At 36.7% G+C, this 19,022-nt stretch overlaps 1 protein-coding gene across 4 annotated transcripts in view; it reads left to right on the plus strand.

Annotated features, from left to right (window-relative positions):
- The window catches only part of TSPAN12 (tetraspanin 12), a 70,546-nt gene that overhangs the window by 10,877 nt on the left and 40,647 nt on the right, over window positions 1–19,022 (plus strand). For all 4 annotated transcript variants that reach the window (XM_017957124.3, XM_021936203.2, XM_009203757.3 and 1 more), the window contains 2 exons: window positions 7,685–7,767; window positions 8,891–9,026. In XM_017957124.3, coding sequence (XP_017812613.2) covers window positions 7,685–7,767; window positions 8,891–9,026 — 219 coding nt within the window. The remainder of the gene's footprint in view (window positions 1–7,684; window positions 7,768–8,890; window positions 9,027–19,022) is intronic.

A 19,022-nucleotide genomic window follows, 5' to 3' on the forward strand; every position in this document is an offset into this window, starting at 1 on the left:
GATAAGTTTAGTGTTAGAGATGTTGAAATTGACCATGATAGTCTGATAAGTAGTTGTATCAAAGAGCTTCCTCTCTTGTCCATCTGGTAGACTTTCAAATAGCTGAAGATTCCATTTCAGAATTGATTTAGGAGTAATCTAATCTTTCAGACTGACTGAGAAAGATTAAGTCTAAAGTGACTTGCAGTAATTATAGGTAATGTATATGAGAGTCTCACTCTGTTTTTTTTTTTTTTTTTTGTCATATGGATCTTCTATGAAGTAGGCCTTATTTTTATATCATTTTACAGGTGAGAAAACTGAGGCATAGGAAAGATCAAGCTGAATGTCATATAGCTAAAAGGCAGTAGAGCTAGAATTCCTAGCTGAAATTCAAAATTCAGTGGCTTCTCATTGTCGTGATGGTGAAGCCCATATACCTTGAAATGGCTTTCAAGACTCCATGCAGTCTCACCCCTGCCTGCTTTTTCCTTCTCACCATGTGCAAATTTTCCTTACCATGTCATGTTGCCTTCCCTCATGGGGCCGTTGTTCTTTCTGACCGGAAGGTTATTTTCAACCCTCCTCTTCCTGAGTAACTTGATAATTATCCTTTAGATCTTAGCTTTCTTAGAGAAGTTCCTTTGACCCCGTGGAATGGGTCAGGCCCTCCAAAAGGGATTCATACAGAAACTTGTACTATTTCTTCTCAGCACTTCATACAGTTCTCAATTACATATTTATATCTCTAATGAGTTGATTAACCTGTGTCCTCTTCACTTAGTTAATTGCACCACAGAGATAGTGTCTGTTACTGTTCATCAGTGTATCCCTAACACATAGCACAGTGCCTGGCAAAGAGCGGGTGACCAATATATGATTTTTGAATGGAAGAATGACTTCAAAGCCCAGACTTTTAATCATCCTGCCATATAAGAAATGTCTTGGAATACACCATTTAAACGATATACACTTTTTTTTTGTTTGTTAAAAATGGAAGAACTATGTGTAGTAACTACACTGATAATGAATTGTACACTATGAAGAATGAAATAATGTGTTGACATGACTAAGAACTATGTTATTGAAAACTGGCTAAACATCCTATAAAGCCAGTATAGAATAGAGAAACCAACAGAAGTCATTACTTTGAAGAGTGATAAAGAGAGGAGATTTTATAACTGTAAAATAATTTTAGATAATGAAATAAAATACCACATGATATGGTTTGGATTTGTGTCTCTGCCCAAATCTCATGTCAAATGTTGGATGAGGGGCCTGGTGCAAGGTGATTGGATCATGGGGACGGATTTCCCCCTTGCTGTTCTCATGGTAGAGAGTGAGTTCTCAAGAGATCTGGTTGTTTAAAAGTGTGTAGCACCTCCCCCTTCTCTCTCTTACTCCTCCTCTGGCCATGTAAGATGTGCCTGCTTCCCCTTCCACAATGTTTGAAAGTTTCCTGAGGCCTCCCTAGCCATGCTTCCTGTACATCCTGTGGAACTGTAAGCCAATTAAACCTCTGCACTTTATAAATTACCCAGTTTCAGGTATTACTTTATGGCAGTGCTAGAATGGGCTAATACAGAACATTGGTATCAGGAGTGGGGCATTGATATAAACATATCTGAATATGTGAAAGAGACTTTGTAATTCAGTAACAGGCAGAAATTTGAACAGTTTGGAGGGCTCAGAAGAAGACAGAAAGACAAGGGAAAGTTTGGAACTTCCTAGAGACTCGTTAAATCATTGTGATAAAAATGCTGATAGTAATATTGACAAATGAAGTCCAGGCTGATGTGGTCTCAGATGGAGATGAGGAACTTACTGGGAACTGGAATAAAGGTCACTCTTGCTATGCTTTAGCAAAGAGATTGTGGCATTGTGCCCCTGCTCTAGGTATCTGTGAAATTTTGAACTTGAGAGTGATGATTTAGGGTAATCTGGCAGAACAAATTTCTAAGCAGCAAAGTGTTTAAGATTTGCCCTGGTTATTTCTAAAATTGTATGGTCATATACGTAAGTAAAGAGATGTTCTAAAACTGCAACTTATATTTAGAAGGAAAGCAGATCATAAAAGTTTAGAAAATTTGCAGCTTGACCATGTGGTAGAAAAGAAAAACTAATTTTCTGGAAAGGAATTCAAGCTGGCTACAGAAATTTGCATAAGCAAAGAGGAGCTGAATATTAATGTTCAAGACAATGAGGAAAATGCCTCAAAGGCATTTCAGAGACCTTTCACAGCAGAGCCTCCCATCACAGGCCTGAAGGCCTAGGAGGAAAGAATGGCTTCATGGACTGGGCCCAGGGCCCCTCTGCCCTGCAGAACCTTGGGACACTGCTCCCTATTATCCAGCTGCTTCAGCTCCAGCTATGGCTTAAAGGGGCCCAGGTACATCTCAGGCCACTGCTCCAGAGGGTGCAAGCTGTTAGCCTACGCAGCTTCCATGTGGTGTTAAGCATGTGAGTGCACAGAGGGCAACAGTTGAGGCTTGGGAGCCTCTGACTTGATTTCAGAGGATGTATGCAAATGCCTGGATATCCAGGCAAAAGTCTGCTGCAGGGACAGAGCCCTCATGGAGAATCTCTACTAGAGCAGTGCAGAAGGGATATGTGGGGTTTGAGCCCCCACACAGAGTCCCCACTAGGTCTCTGCCTAGTGGAGCAGTGAGAAGAGGGCCACTCTCCTCCAGACCACAGAATGATAGACCCACTTACAACTTGCACTTTGTGCCTGGAGAAGCTGCAGGCACTTAATGGCAGCCTGTGAAACAAAGCAACTGCAGGGATTGTACCCTGCTGAACCACAGGAGTAGAGCTACCCAAGGCCCTGTGGGCCTACCCCTTGCACCCCTTGCATCATTGTTGCCTGGATGTGAGACATGGAGTTAAAGGAGATTATTTTGGAGCTTTTAGATTTAGTGACTGCCCTGCTGGATTTGGGACTTGCATGGGGCCTGTAGCCCTTTTGTTTTGGCCAGTTTCTTCCTTTTGGAATGGGAATATTTAGTGAATGCCTCTACCCCCATTGTATCTTGGAAGTAACTAACTGGTTTCGATTTTACAGTCTCATAGGCAGAAGGGACTTGACTTGCCTCAAGTGAGACTTTGGACTGTGAACTTTTGAGTTAATGCTGGAATCAAGTCAGACTTTGGGAGACTTTGGGAGACTGTTGGTATGATTGTATTTTGGAATGTGAAAGGACGTGAGATTTGGGAGGGCCCAGGGGTTGAATAATATGGTTTGGATTTGTGTCCCCACCGAAATCTCATGTCAAATTGTGATCCCCAGTGTTGTGGAAGGGACCTGGTGGGAGGTGATCGGATCATGGGGACAGATTTTTCTCCTTGCTGTTCTTGTGGTAGTGAGTTCTCATGAGGTCTGGTTGTTTGAAAATGTGTAGCACTTTCCTCTGCTTTCTCTTTCTCCTGCTCTGGCCATGTAAGATGTGCCTGCTTCCTCTTTCACCATGATTGAAAGTTTCCTGTGGCCTCCCCAGGCATGTTTCCTGTACAGCCTGAGGAACCATGAGCCAACTAAACCTCTTTTCTTCATAAATTACCCAGTTTCTGGTATTTATAACAGTGTGAGACGGCCGGGCGCGGTGGCTCAAGCCTGTAATCCCAGCACTTTGGGAGGCCGAGGCGGGTGGATCACGAGGTCAGGAGATCAAGACCATCCTGGCTAACATGGTGAAACCCCGTCTCTACTAAAAATACAAAAAACTAGCCGGGCGAGGTGGCGGGCGCCTGTAGTCCCAGCTACTCGGAGGCTGAGGCAGGAGAATGGCGTGAACCTGGGAGGCGGAGCTTGCAGTGAGCCGAGATCGCGCCACTGCACTCCAGCCTGGGTGACACAGCGCGAGACTCCGTCTCAAAAAAAAAAAAACAGTGTGAGAATGGACTAATGCACCACATAAGACCCACATATAGCCAAGTAGAGGGAGAACACGTGCCCACAGGTTTCATCAGAGAGACAACAGTCTTCTGCTAGCTCTGTGTGTTTTAATATGCTCTGCTGTCAATTAGGTATGCTAAGGCCAAAAAACCAGGAGATGGCTGCCATTGAGAAGTTTATTATATTCATAAATCCCAAGACATGGAGTACACATCTCATTATGGAGGGTGGCGAGCAAGAGGGGAAACACTAGGGTCAATCACAAGGCAGAAAGAGAGATGGGAACTGTGGGCAAGTGCTTATACCATGGTTTCTATGGGAAGGTATAGGTGAGGCAGGTAAGTGGGTTTAGGATTGGCCAGTTTGAACAATTGGCCTTGGGGTGATTAGGGCAGGTGTATAGTGGCCCCTAAGTGGGAGAGCCCCATAAGGGAGGTACTTAGGAGTGTGGATTCTGGATTGCATTGTTTGTATTTGAAAAGTGCACCCCTGGGAGAACATCTCCTCTTGAGGACGGAACCAGCAATGAGGGAGGCAGCAGGCCAAGGCAAGGTGACTTAGGCACATTTTTAGGTTCTCCTGAGCAGGATGTGTCTGGCGTATGCATGCAGAACAGATGTTAATGCATCAAAAGAAGCTAGAAACATGACTAATTTACTGCGGCTGACCCACTTGTAACTTATATGAGGTTTATAATCTGTTCATTTCTAACAGACATGAGAATAATAATAACTGGCCTAATTCTACTCTTGACTGTGGTCCCCGGGTTCCTAACCTATATTATAGGCCATTGACTCCTTTGGCAGTCTTATAAACCTGTGGGCCTATTGTCAGAATATTAAACTGCATTCTACTTTGTGGATTAAAATACAGATTAATAGTAGTGTGATATTAATATAATATTACTATTAATCTGTATTTTATTTCAGATCCATTATTTCAGAAAGGGTTGTTAAATGGTAATGCTCTAGAATGCTTCCTACAAATATTAGCAGAAATTCTTCCATAAAAGATTAATATAATTAATATAATATTACTATTAATCTGTATTTTAATCCACAAAACAAAATGTATTGGCTTACAAAGGAAATTAATTATGTTGAAATACATTTGTATTTACAGGTTAAGAACCACTGAGCTCCCATTCACCAAAGAAAGTAGTTCAGACATTTAGACTGAACCTGACTTCTACAGGAGACCCACTGCCCCTCTTTCTAAAAAGGAATTCTACATGCCGTGTAGGGTAGTGTTTTCACCCTCTGTGAAACATACCATGCCTATTTCTAAACTTGGGAGACAGTGACTAACCCTGATGCTTCAAAGCCCAACAGCTTGAATTTGAATCCCAGCTCTACCACTCAGGATCTGAGAGATCTTCAACAGGGTATTTCCCTTTTCTGTGCTTCATGGCACTTTTTTTAGAAACAGTTTGTAATTGTTTTCTTTGTATAATTGTTGCCTGTGTTCCCCAAGAGGTTCCAAGAAGGCCTAGATCTCTTATTTATTGTCAGTCTCTGAATCTCGCCCAGTCCAAGGCACATAGTAGTTGTTCGGTAAATATTTGTAATAAATGATGGAAGTTTGAATTCACTAGCAGATTTTCCAAGCAGATAGTCATAATTTACTGTTCAAAGCTTTAGAGCTCTACACAGTCTGTTTACCTTGGAGCCTTCATGCAGAAAGCATGTTTTATGGCCACCACTTGAGTTAGCGCAGACTTATTTCTACCTTCTATGTATTCATTATATCAGCATTTAAAGCTAAAGCTGTAGCACGTAATGGTAATTGATGTTCATTAAGATACCAGAAATTATTAAAAATCAGGGTAAGTTGAATTTCACTACATTGTACTTAAGAAGATAAATACACATTTCAAAAAAATTTCCATCAAAGAAGGAATGACATTTCAAACTTAAGAATTAATAATATGCAGCTTTTAGGAGAGCTTCCCAGGAAGACTTCTTCTTAATTTGTTTTAGTTTTCTTTTTTTAATTTTTTAAATAATGAAAATATTTAAAACATATACAAAAGTGGAAAAGCACAGTATAATTAATCCCCAATTATTCATTACCCAGTTTCAACAATTATCAACACGCTCTTCTCTACTTCCCACCTAACTTCTACCGGTCATGATTAATTATTAAACCATATCCCAGCCATCATTATGTTTCATTTATTTTTTTTCTTCCAAGTATACATATCAATGTATTTCATTTAAAATTGCTTCAGTATATAAGTCTAGAAAATAAAGACCCTTAAAAAAATAAATTTAATTTATTCTCATACCTAAAATAATCAAAGTAGTTTCTTAAAATTTCCAAACATTCGTTCAGGGTTAAACTTTCCTCAGTTGTATCATAAATGTTTCTATGTAGCTGATTTGTTTGAATCGGGATCCAAACCAGGTCAATGTATTGCACTGGGTAATCTCTATTTTAATCTATAAGAGTTTCTCCCTCTCTCCTTTTTGTTTTAAGTTGCCAGTTTTTTTGTTTTGTTTTGTTTTTCAATTCAAGAAAGCAGATCATTTGTCCTGTAAAATTTCTCACATGCTTGATTTTGCTAATTGCTTCTCGTGGTGGCATTTAACCTGTTTAAATCTATTTCATATATTTTTTTATTGACTGATAGTGCGGGAGGATTGATTTGACTCAAGTTTGACCTTCTGGTGAAAATACTTCATAGGAATTTCTGTGTGCTTCTGATCGTACCATGTTGGGAGACACATTATGTCTAGTTGTCTTTTTGTGACACTAAGAGTGACCAGTAGGTCCTGGATCATACGCCTACTCTCTCCATTCTGACTCTCCACCAGCCTTTCATTTAATGCAGTGGTTCTCAGCCCTGCCTACCTGTTAGAATATCTGTGAAGCTGCTATACATTTCTGATGCCCAAGCCCTACTCCCTAAAATTAGTCCAGGGTAAACCTGTGCTCAGTAATTTTTTTCAGTCTTAAATGATTCAAACGTACAGACAGGATTGAGAACCAATGACCTGATAGAATTGCAGCCATTGAGGATCTTTTTTTTTGAGATCCATTATTTGAGAAAGGGTTGTTAAATGGTGATGCTCTAGAATGCTTCCTGCAAATATTACAGAAATTCTTCCATAAAAAGTTTAATCAAGTCCTTGGTTCTTCCTTTAGTTGGTTTGGGAGAAGTAGGATAAATAGAAATCATAGATTCTTGTCAGTTTTCTGAATGAGTTGAGTATTCAACTTTCTACAAAGATGACCAGAGAATTTTGTTCATTATGAGTTTATATACTTTAGCACATATATGTGTTAGTATGAGTGTATATACTTTAGCGCTTTATGAATCAAAGGATTACATTTAATGTTACTACTATTACTATCATTTTAATGCTTAAATTGTTTGAATTTTAGCCAGTAGAAGTCATTTTAAATTAACTCCTGTGACTTTTTTTGACAATATTTAATTGTTCAGTAATAGTATTTAATTGCTTCCTTGCCTTTAAGAATGACAGTGTGTTTTAGACACATCTTATATGTTTGATAATTTATTTGTTCTGTGGCCTCCTCATCTTGTGCAGTTTCTGTCCTGAACCTGGGATCAGCCACTTAATAGTTTTGTTTTCTGTATCCCATTTGGGTGGTATGCTATTTGGTGCCTATGACATGATTACAAAATGGAATGGCAGATATTTATAGTAATAGTAAATTTCAAGATGTAGCAAATGGTAATTGGGAAAGACATTATGTAACGAAATCCTTAATTTTCCTATTATTAATCCTGCAGTGAATGTTATGTAAATCTTTGGTAACCAGTTTGTACTTTTTTCTCCCCAGTTAATGTCCATCAGTGTGTTGGCAGTTTCTGCTTGGATGAGGGACTACCTAAATAATGTTCTCACTTTAACTGCAGAAACGAGGTATACTTTATAATTATTGATTGAATTCTTTCATGCTTTCTTTTAAGTAACTTTGCCCTCAGCTCTTTATATGGTAGTGCTCTCCCTTGGTCTTTTGGAAAAGTTTTTCCTGCCCATAGCAACCTTTGTCACAGACACTTGCATCCTCCAGAGTTCTCCTTAAGGTGAGCCTCTGGTCCTAGCGGGGATCAGGTGACAGCATGTTTATATAGACATTTCTGGGTATGGTAATAGCAGTTGCTTGTCCTTCTGGTTGTGTGTCAGCCATGTCATAGGTGCGTGTAAAGAACCAGCATAGTTACTTTTCCCTAAGAAGATTACCATCAGCTTCCTCTTACCTTCATATTCTTGGGGTAATGAAAACCATACACCACAATGATTTTTTTTGTTCTCAAATTTCAAGGGTTAATCTACTAATAACACAGGGGACAAATTACTTTTTACTCCATCATCTCTGAATGGAGACTGTATTATAATATATGACATCTGAATTGTGGTAAGGATTAAATGAAAAACATTTTTTTTCAAGTCCTTAACACAGGGGAACTTAGCTTAATAACGGTTAATTTTTATCATTAATACTGGTTTCGGTTAATGAATTTTTCATTGTGTTCTAGCAAAAATCATTTCTACCTATTCCTTTCTTCAAATGTAGATTGATTTTCCTTTGCATAGCAGTTTTTTACATTTTGGGGGAGGATCAATTGTCAGGGAAAAGAAACGTAGTGCACATGGGGTCAAAGATTAGAGAAGAGGAAGGAGATTCCTCCCAGCTGGGAAATAGCAAAGGCTCCCATGTGATTTACTTAGGCTAAGGCTTCGGAGATAATTATAGATGGACCTTTTATCAAGGTCCCGTATATTATATATTAAATGAGTTGGGGTAGGAAAGCTACCACTTCTATTAAAAAAAACCAAACACTGCCAAACCAAAAATAAAGCAAGTGAGCAAATAAACATAAAAACAATAGCACCGTGATTTTGAAAATAACAATACAGTCACTAGTTTGGAGGCATCGTGATTTAAAGAATTATTAACACAAATCACAGTTGTGCCTTCTACTATGTCTTGGGTGCATTTTGATTATATTTTATTTCTAATACATTATGTTTCTTCTTTCAGGGTAGAGGAAGCAGTCATTTTGACTTACTTTCCTGTGGTTCATCCGGTCATGATTGCTGTTTGCTGTTTTCTTATCATTGTGGGGATGTTAGGATATTGTGGAACGGTGAAAAGAAATCTGTTGCTTCTTGCATGGGTATGATGTTATATTTTCTCTTTATTATAGTTAAAAAGATTAACCAGTAATGTATTATTTTTTAATCAGTTCACAAGATTAGGGAGCAGTGATAGCAGTAACAACATCCTGTAAGGAGGGAAGCTTTCGTTTCACAAGAGATTATTTGAATACACATATTTGCTGTAGTTGGATGATGAGGTATGGAAATATATATAAGCAATTTAATTATTTCACTCCAGCTACGTGTTGACATTTTCATTTGAAAGTATGAGTTTTTTCTAGTGTCCTTGTCGTTATTAGCACTCAAAAAGTCCCCTTGGGACTGGAACTGAGAAGCCATAAAGGAACTGTTTCTTTCTCTTCTATTTTTAAACAAATTCACCCTGTAAGCTCGTGTGGAAATTCAGATTGTGAGGTAGCAGACATAGGTAATAGCCCTGTCACCGCCTTTATATAGCTTAGAGAACATAAACGAGTCTCAGTTTCTATAATCTTAGTATTTTTTTAACTCAGAGTTGCACTAGGTACTTGTTAAATTAGTTTCACCATTTAAATTCTGTGACTGGTCTTTTAATTCAAAAATAGGCAAGCATTTTTAACATTAAAAAATTGAGTTGATTAAAATGCTGTTTATATAGATATTTTTAGAAGAGCACTTAATGTGTAAAATATATACTAGTGGCACCAGGTGGTGAGATTACTAACGTACAGTTGCAGACATATAAGGCTGAAAAACTAATTCATTGAGTATATGCTTTCTTTGTAGTAGGTCTCAGCCCTGGCTGTGCGTTAATTTCATGTAAAGAACTTAAACTATTTGAGTGGTGTGCTGGTAAGCTGGATCACTGGGCAGAAAAAAAGCTCAGATTTGTAGCATTTGAGAATTTCCGTGGGGTAAATTCTCCAGCATGGTCAATTTTAAGTTACCAACATGAAATCATAACTGAATGTGGAGCTGGGGACAGATGAGAACAAACTGGCTCCAGGAGTCAGCTCCTACACACTCATGCTTGACTGGCTCCCATGCCAAGCCAATTAAAACAGAATCTTAGTGTGAAGTTGGACTAAAGCTTTGCATTTCACAGTATAACCTGTGCTAATGTATTACTTAGCTTCCTGGAGGATAACTGTTCAGGTTGAATACTGGAAAACACAAAAATTAGCTGGGCGTGTTGGTGGGCGCCTGTAGTCCCAGCTGCTCGGGAGGCTGAGGCAGGAGAATGGCGTGAACCTGGGAGGCCGAGCTTTCAGTGAGCCGAGATCGCACCACTGCACTCCAGCCTGGGTGACAGAGTGAGACTCCGTCTCAAAAATAAAAAAAATAAAAAATAAAAAAAGTAAAGAAAATAAACCACACTCAGAGATGGGGAAACATGCCTACTGCTTTGTTTCTCTTCATATAGGTATACAGTGAAAGGAGAATGGTGGAAAAGTTTGGGGTCTTATTTTACAATTTTAGATATTTGGGCAATAATTTAAACATAAACAAAAGGACTTACTTTACATGAACCTTCTATAATTTGAGTGGAGTATAACATATTTCAAGCTTTAAGTAAAAAGTCTCAGAATTCTTTTTGAAAACACAGTCTTACAATGATGTCTCTCTTGTATAACCAACTAAGATCTGACTGCCATTTCCTCCCTCCTCCCAGCTTTTACTCTGCACAGCCCCTATGCAGTGGGATGCTGGAGGGAGGCAGGGCAAGTAGGGTCAGGGATTTCATGGAACTACAAAGGCTTTGGAAACACATTTTGAAAACTCTTTATGCATTCCCTTAGGCTGCTTAAATGCTAGTAATGCAAACTGACAAACAACAAAGTAATGTGGCCTGCTACTTGAAGTAGGGCAAATCTTAGACTTGTGAATGACAGTCCAGTTTGTAATACTGGAAAGAGCATTATAATGCAAAAGTGGCATGGAGGACTGAGGTTCTAAAGGCTACTAATTTACTCATTCATTATTTCTCTAAACACTTACTGATCATATATACCACCAATTTTTGCTGTCAGACCTGTCTTTATGAGATAAGAACTCTAATAGAGTTTGCACTGGGTGCTATGAGGCCAGAGAAGAAGAGCTCTAAGCTCAGCCCAAAGGGTTCAGTGTCACCCTCTGGGAGGATGATGAACATAGATTGATTTTGCCTTTTTCCATCCCCACTTTGCTTGTTGGATGTACTCTCTTTTACAAAGCATCTTTTTATGCATTGCTGTTCCATATGTCCCTAGGTAACATCTACATCTCGGTTCCTCCTTCCTGTTGATTGCCTTTGGCAGTTCGTTCTCCATTCCCTTGGGGCTGCCTCTCCTCTCATGGCAGGTTTCTAGTCCTTACTCTGTCTAGACCCAACGTAGCTTCCCCCTTGCTAAAGAATGATCTGTGGTCTCAACTCCCATGTATCTATCACTCACAACCAATTTGCATCTGGTCTGTTTCTCAGGCAATTTCCTCTCTGACTTCCTCCCCACATCCCTCTCCTCTAAACAGCTGCCATCTCCTCTCAGTTCAGATTCTACAGTCTTGGGAAGTTGTCCTCTCTTCTCTATCCTCCTCTGGGATGCCCAAGTTCAGGCTTTCCTAACTTCCTGCTCAGACAGGTGTAGAGACTCCCTATTGGGTAATGAAGTATGTACCAACACCTCAAACGTGCACCAAGCCCTTCTACAATCGAGCCTTTATCTGCCATTTTTTACTTTCCTATCTACTTCATTATTCTCTGGTTCTGTATTTTCTGATCCCTGAACAAACTTTCTTGCTTCGTTCTTCTCTACATTTATTCTTGCTGTCTGCTTAACCAGAAATTTCTTCTCAGTACTTTCATTTAAATATTACTAGCCCATGAAGACTTATCTGAAATGCTACCTCTTTAAATAATAATTATGACACTGATGATAATTGAAGTAGTTAACATTTCTTGAGTACTTACAGTGCCAGACACTGTAGAGTTTTACCTGAATTTTTTTTTAAAATGAAGAGTTCTTGTACATGAGTTAATCAATTTTATCCTCTCTGCTGAGTATGAAATTGGACTAAAACTTTGAATTACCCTTATTATTCACTTAATATAGATGAGGAAATGAGGCATAGAGAGATTAAGTGACTTGCCTAAGTCTACACAGCTAGTAAAGAGAGGATCTAATATTCAGACCGTGGCAGTCAAGTTCCAATATTTGTAACAATTTTGCCATTTTACTCTATAATAGCTGATTTTTTGCCTAAGTGTTTACAAATGTGTCCTGTAATGTATAAAACATTTTCATTTTAAACCTGACGACAGTTATCTGAGATAGGTAATTATTAAATGAAGTTCAGAGAGGTCAGTAATATGCCACAAGTCATTCAACAGTAAGGATGGGAGCTTGGATTCAGACCTCGGCATTCCTGATTGCGAAGCCCATTCTCACTGGGCCTTTACTGATGTCTCTAATAGACTTTTCTCAACTTTTGAAGCCTAGTGTATTTCCCTTATTATAAACTTCCTTTTCTTTTTAATAATCAGCCCAGACTACCAGACTGCAAACAACTTAGTAATATGAACCATTCACCTTGCTCAGTGCTTTAGTAAGTGTTTATTAAATCATTGAATAACAGACAATAAATTAGAATAGTGAATGTAGGAATGACCAGCACATCAGATTAAAGATGTTGCCTGGAAGGCAATGATGAGCATGAGATTTTAGCAGAGGAATTTGGCTGTTAGAAAAGGTTAGATTACAAGGGGAATGGCTCATGGGGGTCTGGCGGTAAAATAGTGCAGAGTGTGACATGATGTAAGATCTTTGGCAAATATTTGCAAAGTAACTTACAGTATTTTTTGTGTGCCTTTAGCCTTTTATCCTAATTAAAAACAAAATTTTAAGGAAGTTTCTTACTTTTATTTTGGATGTAAATGTTTAAACAAGCAGAATGCATTCATCCAACTTATCCATTTCCCTGTATTCAAAGCCTTGTTTTACTTTTAAGACCTGTAAAACAGATTAGTGTAAGAAAGCTATTTTTCAAAAGACAATTGGTATCTCAGAGAGCTGCCATATCTCTTGAATGATTATATATATTAAAAAAAAAAAAGCTGGCAGTTTGGCTGTTGTGCTGTTCAAGCAAAAGTAAAAATGCCAATGTTCAACAGACTGATCAAGAAAAAGTAAACGAGCCTCCCTCAAAACAGGTCTTTGTAACCAACCTCCCCGCAGCCCTCACCAAAAAGCAACAGAAAACCTCTACAAGCTAAGACGCCACCTATTGGAAAACATTTCCAAGAAGCCTTGGTCATGAATTTCATCCTCCTTTTGAATAATAGATTTATAGATATAGGTTGTTAAAACACCCTAATTTAAGGTTCTCAAATAAAATACAAGATGCCCAATTAAATCTGATTTCAGATAAACAATGAATAATGTTTTAGTATGAGTTTGTCCCATGTAATATTTAGAATATACATATAGTAAAACATTATTGATTGAAATTTAAATTTAAATGGACATGTTTATTTTTATTTGCTTTATCTGGCAAACATACTCATTAGATTTGTTCTTAGTAAGTGTGAAACTGTCGTAGAACAGCAATTTTTATGTATTTGTATGAGGAGATTAAGAATAATTAAATTCTAATTATAATGGGAAAACAAGCCAAAAATGACTAAGAAAAGAAACTGGAATATGCCATGCCTTTCACAGTAATTTCAGTAGTAGAAATTGCTTCTCCTTTTAAAAGAGAAATTGAAGCTAAATTGAAATTGGTTTTAAGCCTTAGATGGGTACTTCCCAAGGCTTTAGCTGTAGACTAAATGAAATTCACTTGTTATTGCAGTTTTACCTTGCTATTAACATAGGCATTAGGAAAGCAGTGCCAGCTCAGAGGGAATGTCAGCAGATTGAACAGACATGTTTATGATGTTGACAACAGCTGAATGTCACCATCAGGAGATCATCATTTGTCAGGATGTGATGCAAATATATGCTCAATTGCCAGCAAACCACAAGGTAGTCAAGCACTTGTCAGAAATTCAGTTGGACGTACCTTATGTATTTAATACAAATGAATCATTTTTAAAGGAGATATGCTTTTTTTTTCAATTTTATTTTTCCAGAGACTTTGAATATAACTATTGATTGTGTGCTTGCACTTTTCAAACTTTCTTTAAATATAGAGTGATTGAACCAGATCTGAATGCTTTCCTTAGTGGAAATCAAGTGAGATTTTAATGGCCTTGGAGAAATTTCCCCTCTTTTTTCTTTTGTTTATTTGTTTAAAATCATAATGTAAATCAGCATATATTTAAGTAGTAATTGATTTTCTAAAGAGTCTCTGTTTAAGGCCTTCTCTTACATGGTCATGAATTTTATAATTATATAGCTAGTCATAAGTCCTTAAGTAAACATTAATCTATTAAGTTGTATGTCTTTATTATTTTGTTTATATTTTTGGTTGATAGCCTAAACTTTATTTCTAAATGAAGATTCATCATACCATTTACCGTATGTTCAGTATCTGCCCAATATTTTACCTTTGTTTTCTCAAAATATACTCATAGCAACTCTATTAGACTAATTTTACAAATGAGGAAAAGTAGAATCCCCAAAGATACACAGCTGGTAATTGTTGTTAGCATTCAAATGCGGCCTGTGCTCAAAGACCACACATGTTTCACTGCACCACAGTATTGTTATAAGGCATTTAACTAATTACTGGCATTGTTTCTAGAAGACTTAACTATACTTCATTTATTACTCCAAGGCATTCGGTAGTCATTTAATTTCTAAAAATACGGTTTTTTCGTATGCTTATTATAAAATGAACTTTAAAATTTCTACTGTGGTTATCATTTTTGCTTATCTTCTCAAAGAATCAAGCAGTTTCTCCTTTCCTTTTTACCTTCCTCACCTCTCATTCTCCTTTCCTTTCCTTTTGCCCTCCTTAATTGTGTATTGAGTACCCATCTGTGATAGATACTTGAGAGAACCAAGATGAAAGGGGTGAATAGAAAGAAAATTACAAAGCGAAATGTAATATTAAATGTATAAATAATTGCTGTGGGAATCCAGAATCAGGAGCAAATGGAGCTTTCCAGAATGTTTCACAGTAGAGTCTTTATTTGAACTGGATGTTGAAAATACATAAGGGTTTCCTGGTGGAGATGAGGAAGGAAGGAGATTTACAGCAACATGAAGACTGTGTATAAACACTGAGGAGTGAAGGGACAGGGAAAACTTAGGCAAAACTTAGAAAGTCAGTGTGGCTGTGGTGTTGGTGCACAGTGAGAAGAAGATGAAGTTAAGTCCAATTGTGAAGGTCTTTATCAAAAAGTTAGATGTTATTCTTTGGGCTGTAAAGAACCAATGGGTATTTCCAGCTTGTGATGAAATGATAATTCCCATTTAAGCGGGAGACATTAGAAAGCCCTGTTAGTGATTACATTATCATCCCCAGAAGCCATGGATAAGGGTGTGAACTAAGTAAGACTTTGGGGCTGGAGGAAGGTGGCTGAAATCAGTAAACCTTGCTGAGGTAGAATTATGGATAAAGCATTACATGATAGTAATGCTTTTATTGCTTGACATCAGGAAATGAAAAATTATTCAGCGTTTATACTTTTTTTATATAATAGAAACATATCTACTCAATACATGTACTTTATTTGACTTGTTAGCTAGAATTCTTTAAAAACTATAATTTAAAAATTTTTATTTGTAATTGTCAAGTAATAATTGTATGTATTCATAGGGTGCAATTTGATGTTTCAATGATGTATGTATACTTTTTGGGATTCTTAGATGAAGCTAATTAACATATCCGATGCACCCACTTATTTTTTGTGGTGAGAACACTTAAAGTTTACTATTTTAGCAATTTTGAAATATACAGCTTATCCTTATTAAATATACAATTATACATCATTCTGTAGTCACCATGCTATGCAATAGGTCACTAAAAGTAATTGCTACTGTCTAACTGAAACTTTGTACTCACTAATCATCCTTTAACCATCCTCCTCTTCACCCTACCAGCCTCTAGTAACCACCATTCTACTCTCTATTCCTCTGAGATCAACACTTTTTTAGGTTCCACATATAACTGAGATCATGTGGTATCTGTCTTTCTGTGCTGGCTTATTTCACTTAACATAATGTCCTCCAGGTTCATCCATGTTACCACAAGTAACAGAATTTCCTTGTTTTTTTTAGGGCTGTATAGTATTCTGTTGTATATAGGGACTACATTTTCTTTATCCATTCATCTGTTGATTGACACTTAGGTTGCTTTTATGTCTTGACTATTGTGAATAATGCTGGAATGAACATGAGAATACAGATATCTCTTTGGCATTCCTATTCATTTCATTTGGATGTATACTCAGAAGTGAGATTGCTGGATCATATGGTAATTCAATTCACAATTTTTTGAAAACCTCCATACTGCTCTCCATAATGACTGTACTAATTTATATTTACAAAAACAGTATACCAGGATTTTTTTCCCCCAAAGCCTTGCCAATATTTGTTATCTTTTGTTTTTTTGATAGTAAACATTCTAAGAGCTATGAGTTGATGTTTCATGGTGGTCTGAATTTGTATTTTCCTAACAGTGATATTGAGCATTTTTTTTATCTCTTTGTCTTCTGTTGGGTATTTGCGTGTCATCTTTTAAGAAATATCTGTTCAGGTCCTTTGCCTATTTTTTAATTGGGTTGTTTACTTTCTTGCTATGGAGGTGTTTGGGTCCCTTATATGTTTTGGATATTAGTCCCTTAACAGATACATGGTTTGCAAATATTTTCTCCCAATCCATGAGTTTCACTCTTCTAATTGTTTCTTTTGTTATGCAGAATCTTGGTAGTTTAATATTTTCTCATATGTCTATTTCTGCTTTTTTTCTGTCTGTGACTTTGGGGTCATATTCAAAAAATCATTGCTCAGATCAGTGTCCTGGAGCTCTTCTCATACATTGTCTTCTACTAGTTTTACAGTTTCAGGTCTTACATTTAAATCTTTAATACATTTTTTTTTTTTTTTGCTTATGCTGTGAAATAATAGTAATTTTATTCTTCTGCATATGGATATCCAGTTGTTCCCCTTTATTGAAGATACTTTCCATTTCCCATTGTGTGTTATTGGCATCTTCATCAAAATATCAATTGGCTGTAAATGTGTCAGTTTACTTCTTTTGTCCTTTTCAATTGCTTGATATGTCTGTTTTTAGGCTAATACCATGCTGTTTTGGTTACTGTAACTTTATAATATATTTTGAAATCAGGTAGCTTGATGCCTGCAGCTTTGTTGTTTTTGTTCAAGGTTACTTTGGCTATTTGGGGAATTTGTAGTACCATAGGAGTTTTAGGATTTTTTTCCTGTTTCTGTAAAAAATGACATTGGAGTTTTGATTGGGATTGCATTGAATTTATAGGTCACTTTGGATAGTATGGACATTTTAACAACATTAATTCTTCTAATCCATGAACATGGGATATCTTTCTATTTATTTGTGTCATCTTTCATCAGTATTTTATAATTTTCAGCATATTGATCTTTTAACCCCTCAGTTAAATTTACTTTGTAAATATTTTATGTTTTTTGATGCCCCAGGAAAATATGTCAGCAGATGTCTTCAAAAGTAAATGTTGTGTCAGAGATGGGCCCAGGACAACTGTCTGATATTCATGGCCTTAGTGTTGGGTCTTTATGACAGGATTTTGGCTGGTCATTGGACCTTTGTCTTACTTCAGGGTTTGAAATATGAATGATTCAAGTTTTTGTATGGTGTGCTATGTCACTGCAAGCATTTTAAACCTTATTATAGATTGTTTTTAGATATATACATTTGAGATAATGTTAGTTAAATGTAAGTGAAATATTTCAATATCCATTGATTTGGTGACTGTCCTGAGTTTGTGGAAAATTCAAAGTCAGGTATTTTTCTGGCAGCACATGCTATTGAAATGTTCATTCCACCTATGAATACTGGTCACCAGTTCAGCGAATGCTTCCTTGAGGTGAATTCAGCAATTGTGCAGTGTTTTCACTTTCTCATTTACTTCCACGTATCTCTCTACTAACTTCCTTTGGCAAACATAAACCAGAAAACATTCATTTAAAAGGAGATGACTCAGGAAACAGTATCCTAAATGTAGAGAGAGTTTAAACAAGGGGCAGATAACATTTGTAAAAGATGAGAGAATTAAGTCGTTTAAGCCAGTGAGGAAAGCAGCTTTTAGATGGAATATTTAGAAAAAAAAAAACATGGTTAGTATTTGCTTTATGTGCAATGTCTAATGAAGTTGTTGGCTACATAAGATCACGAGTTAAGGTAAGCTTTTTCTTGAAACTACATAAATTTTAAAAACGCACATTTTTAGAATTGTAATCCGTATATCTTTTCCCTTTTTCAGAGAAAAGGTGATATAGGCTCAGGTGACATGCTCAGGCTAAGATAAATCTTCTCAGCTTAGATGACAGAAACAATAGTTTAAATTGTATTTAAAATGTACTAACACTGTAGTTGTATCACTTTGTATTTCTGTCAAGCAATGCATTTGAATTATTCCAAAATAAGTGGTTATTCCTGAATTTTCTTTATATTGACATTATTTTAGTTTAAAAATTTTAAACTTTAGAAACAACAAATTTCCTTAAAATAATGACACTTTAGAAACATGATTTTTAAGAAGAATATTAATACAATTCTAAAGAGTTAATAAAATAACAGAATTTTATTAGATGATCGCAACTTAAAATAATTTCTAATTAAGTAAAATATGAATCATTGCAGTGTCTTTTCCAGTAAACAAGCATTTAAAATATTTTACAGTTTCACATTCTGTGTAGGGCTTGCACAGCTGAGTTGAAGCACAGACTGAGAACTTTTAAGGAGACAATTAGGGTTTTTTACCTTTTATTATGAAAATATTTTTACTCCAAACGTTCTCTCTTTGTGTTTTTAAAGGTACTGTAAAAAAACAAAAGCAAACAAACAAAAAAACTCTAAGGAACAATAGTTGTCTTCTGTTAAGAACATTTAAC

The sequence above is a fragment of the Papio anubis genome, chromosome 4 (genome assembly GCF_008728515.1).
Source record: "Papio anubis isolate 15944 chromosome 4, Panubis1.0, whole genome shotgun sequence".
In the NCBI taxonomy this organism is placed as follows: domain Eukaryota; kingdom Metazoa; phylum Chordata; class Mammalia; order Primates; family Cercopithecidae; genus Papio; species Papio anubis.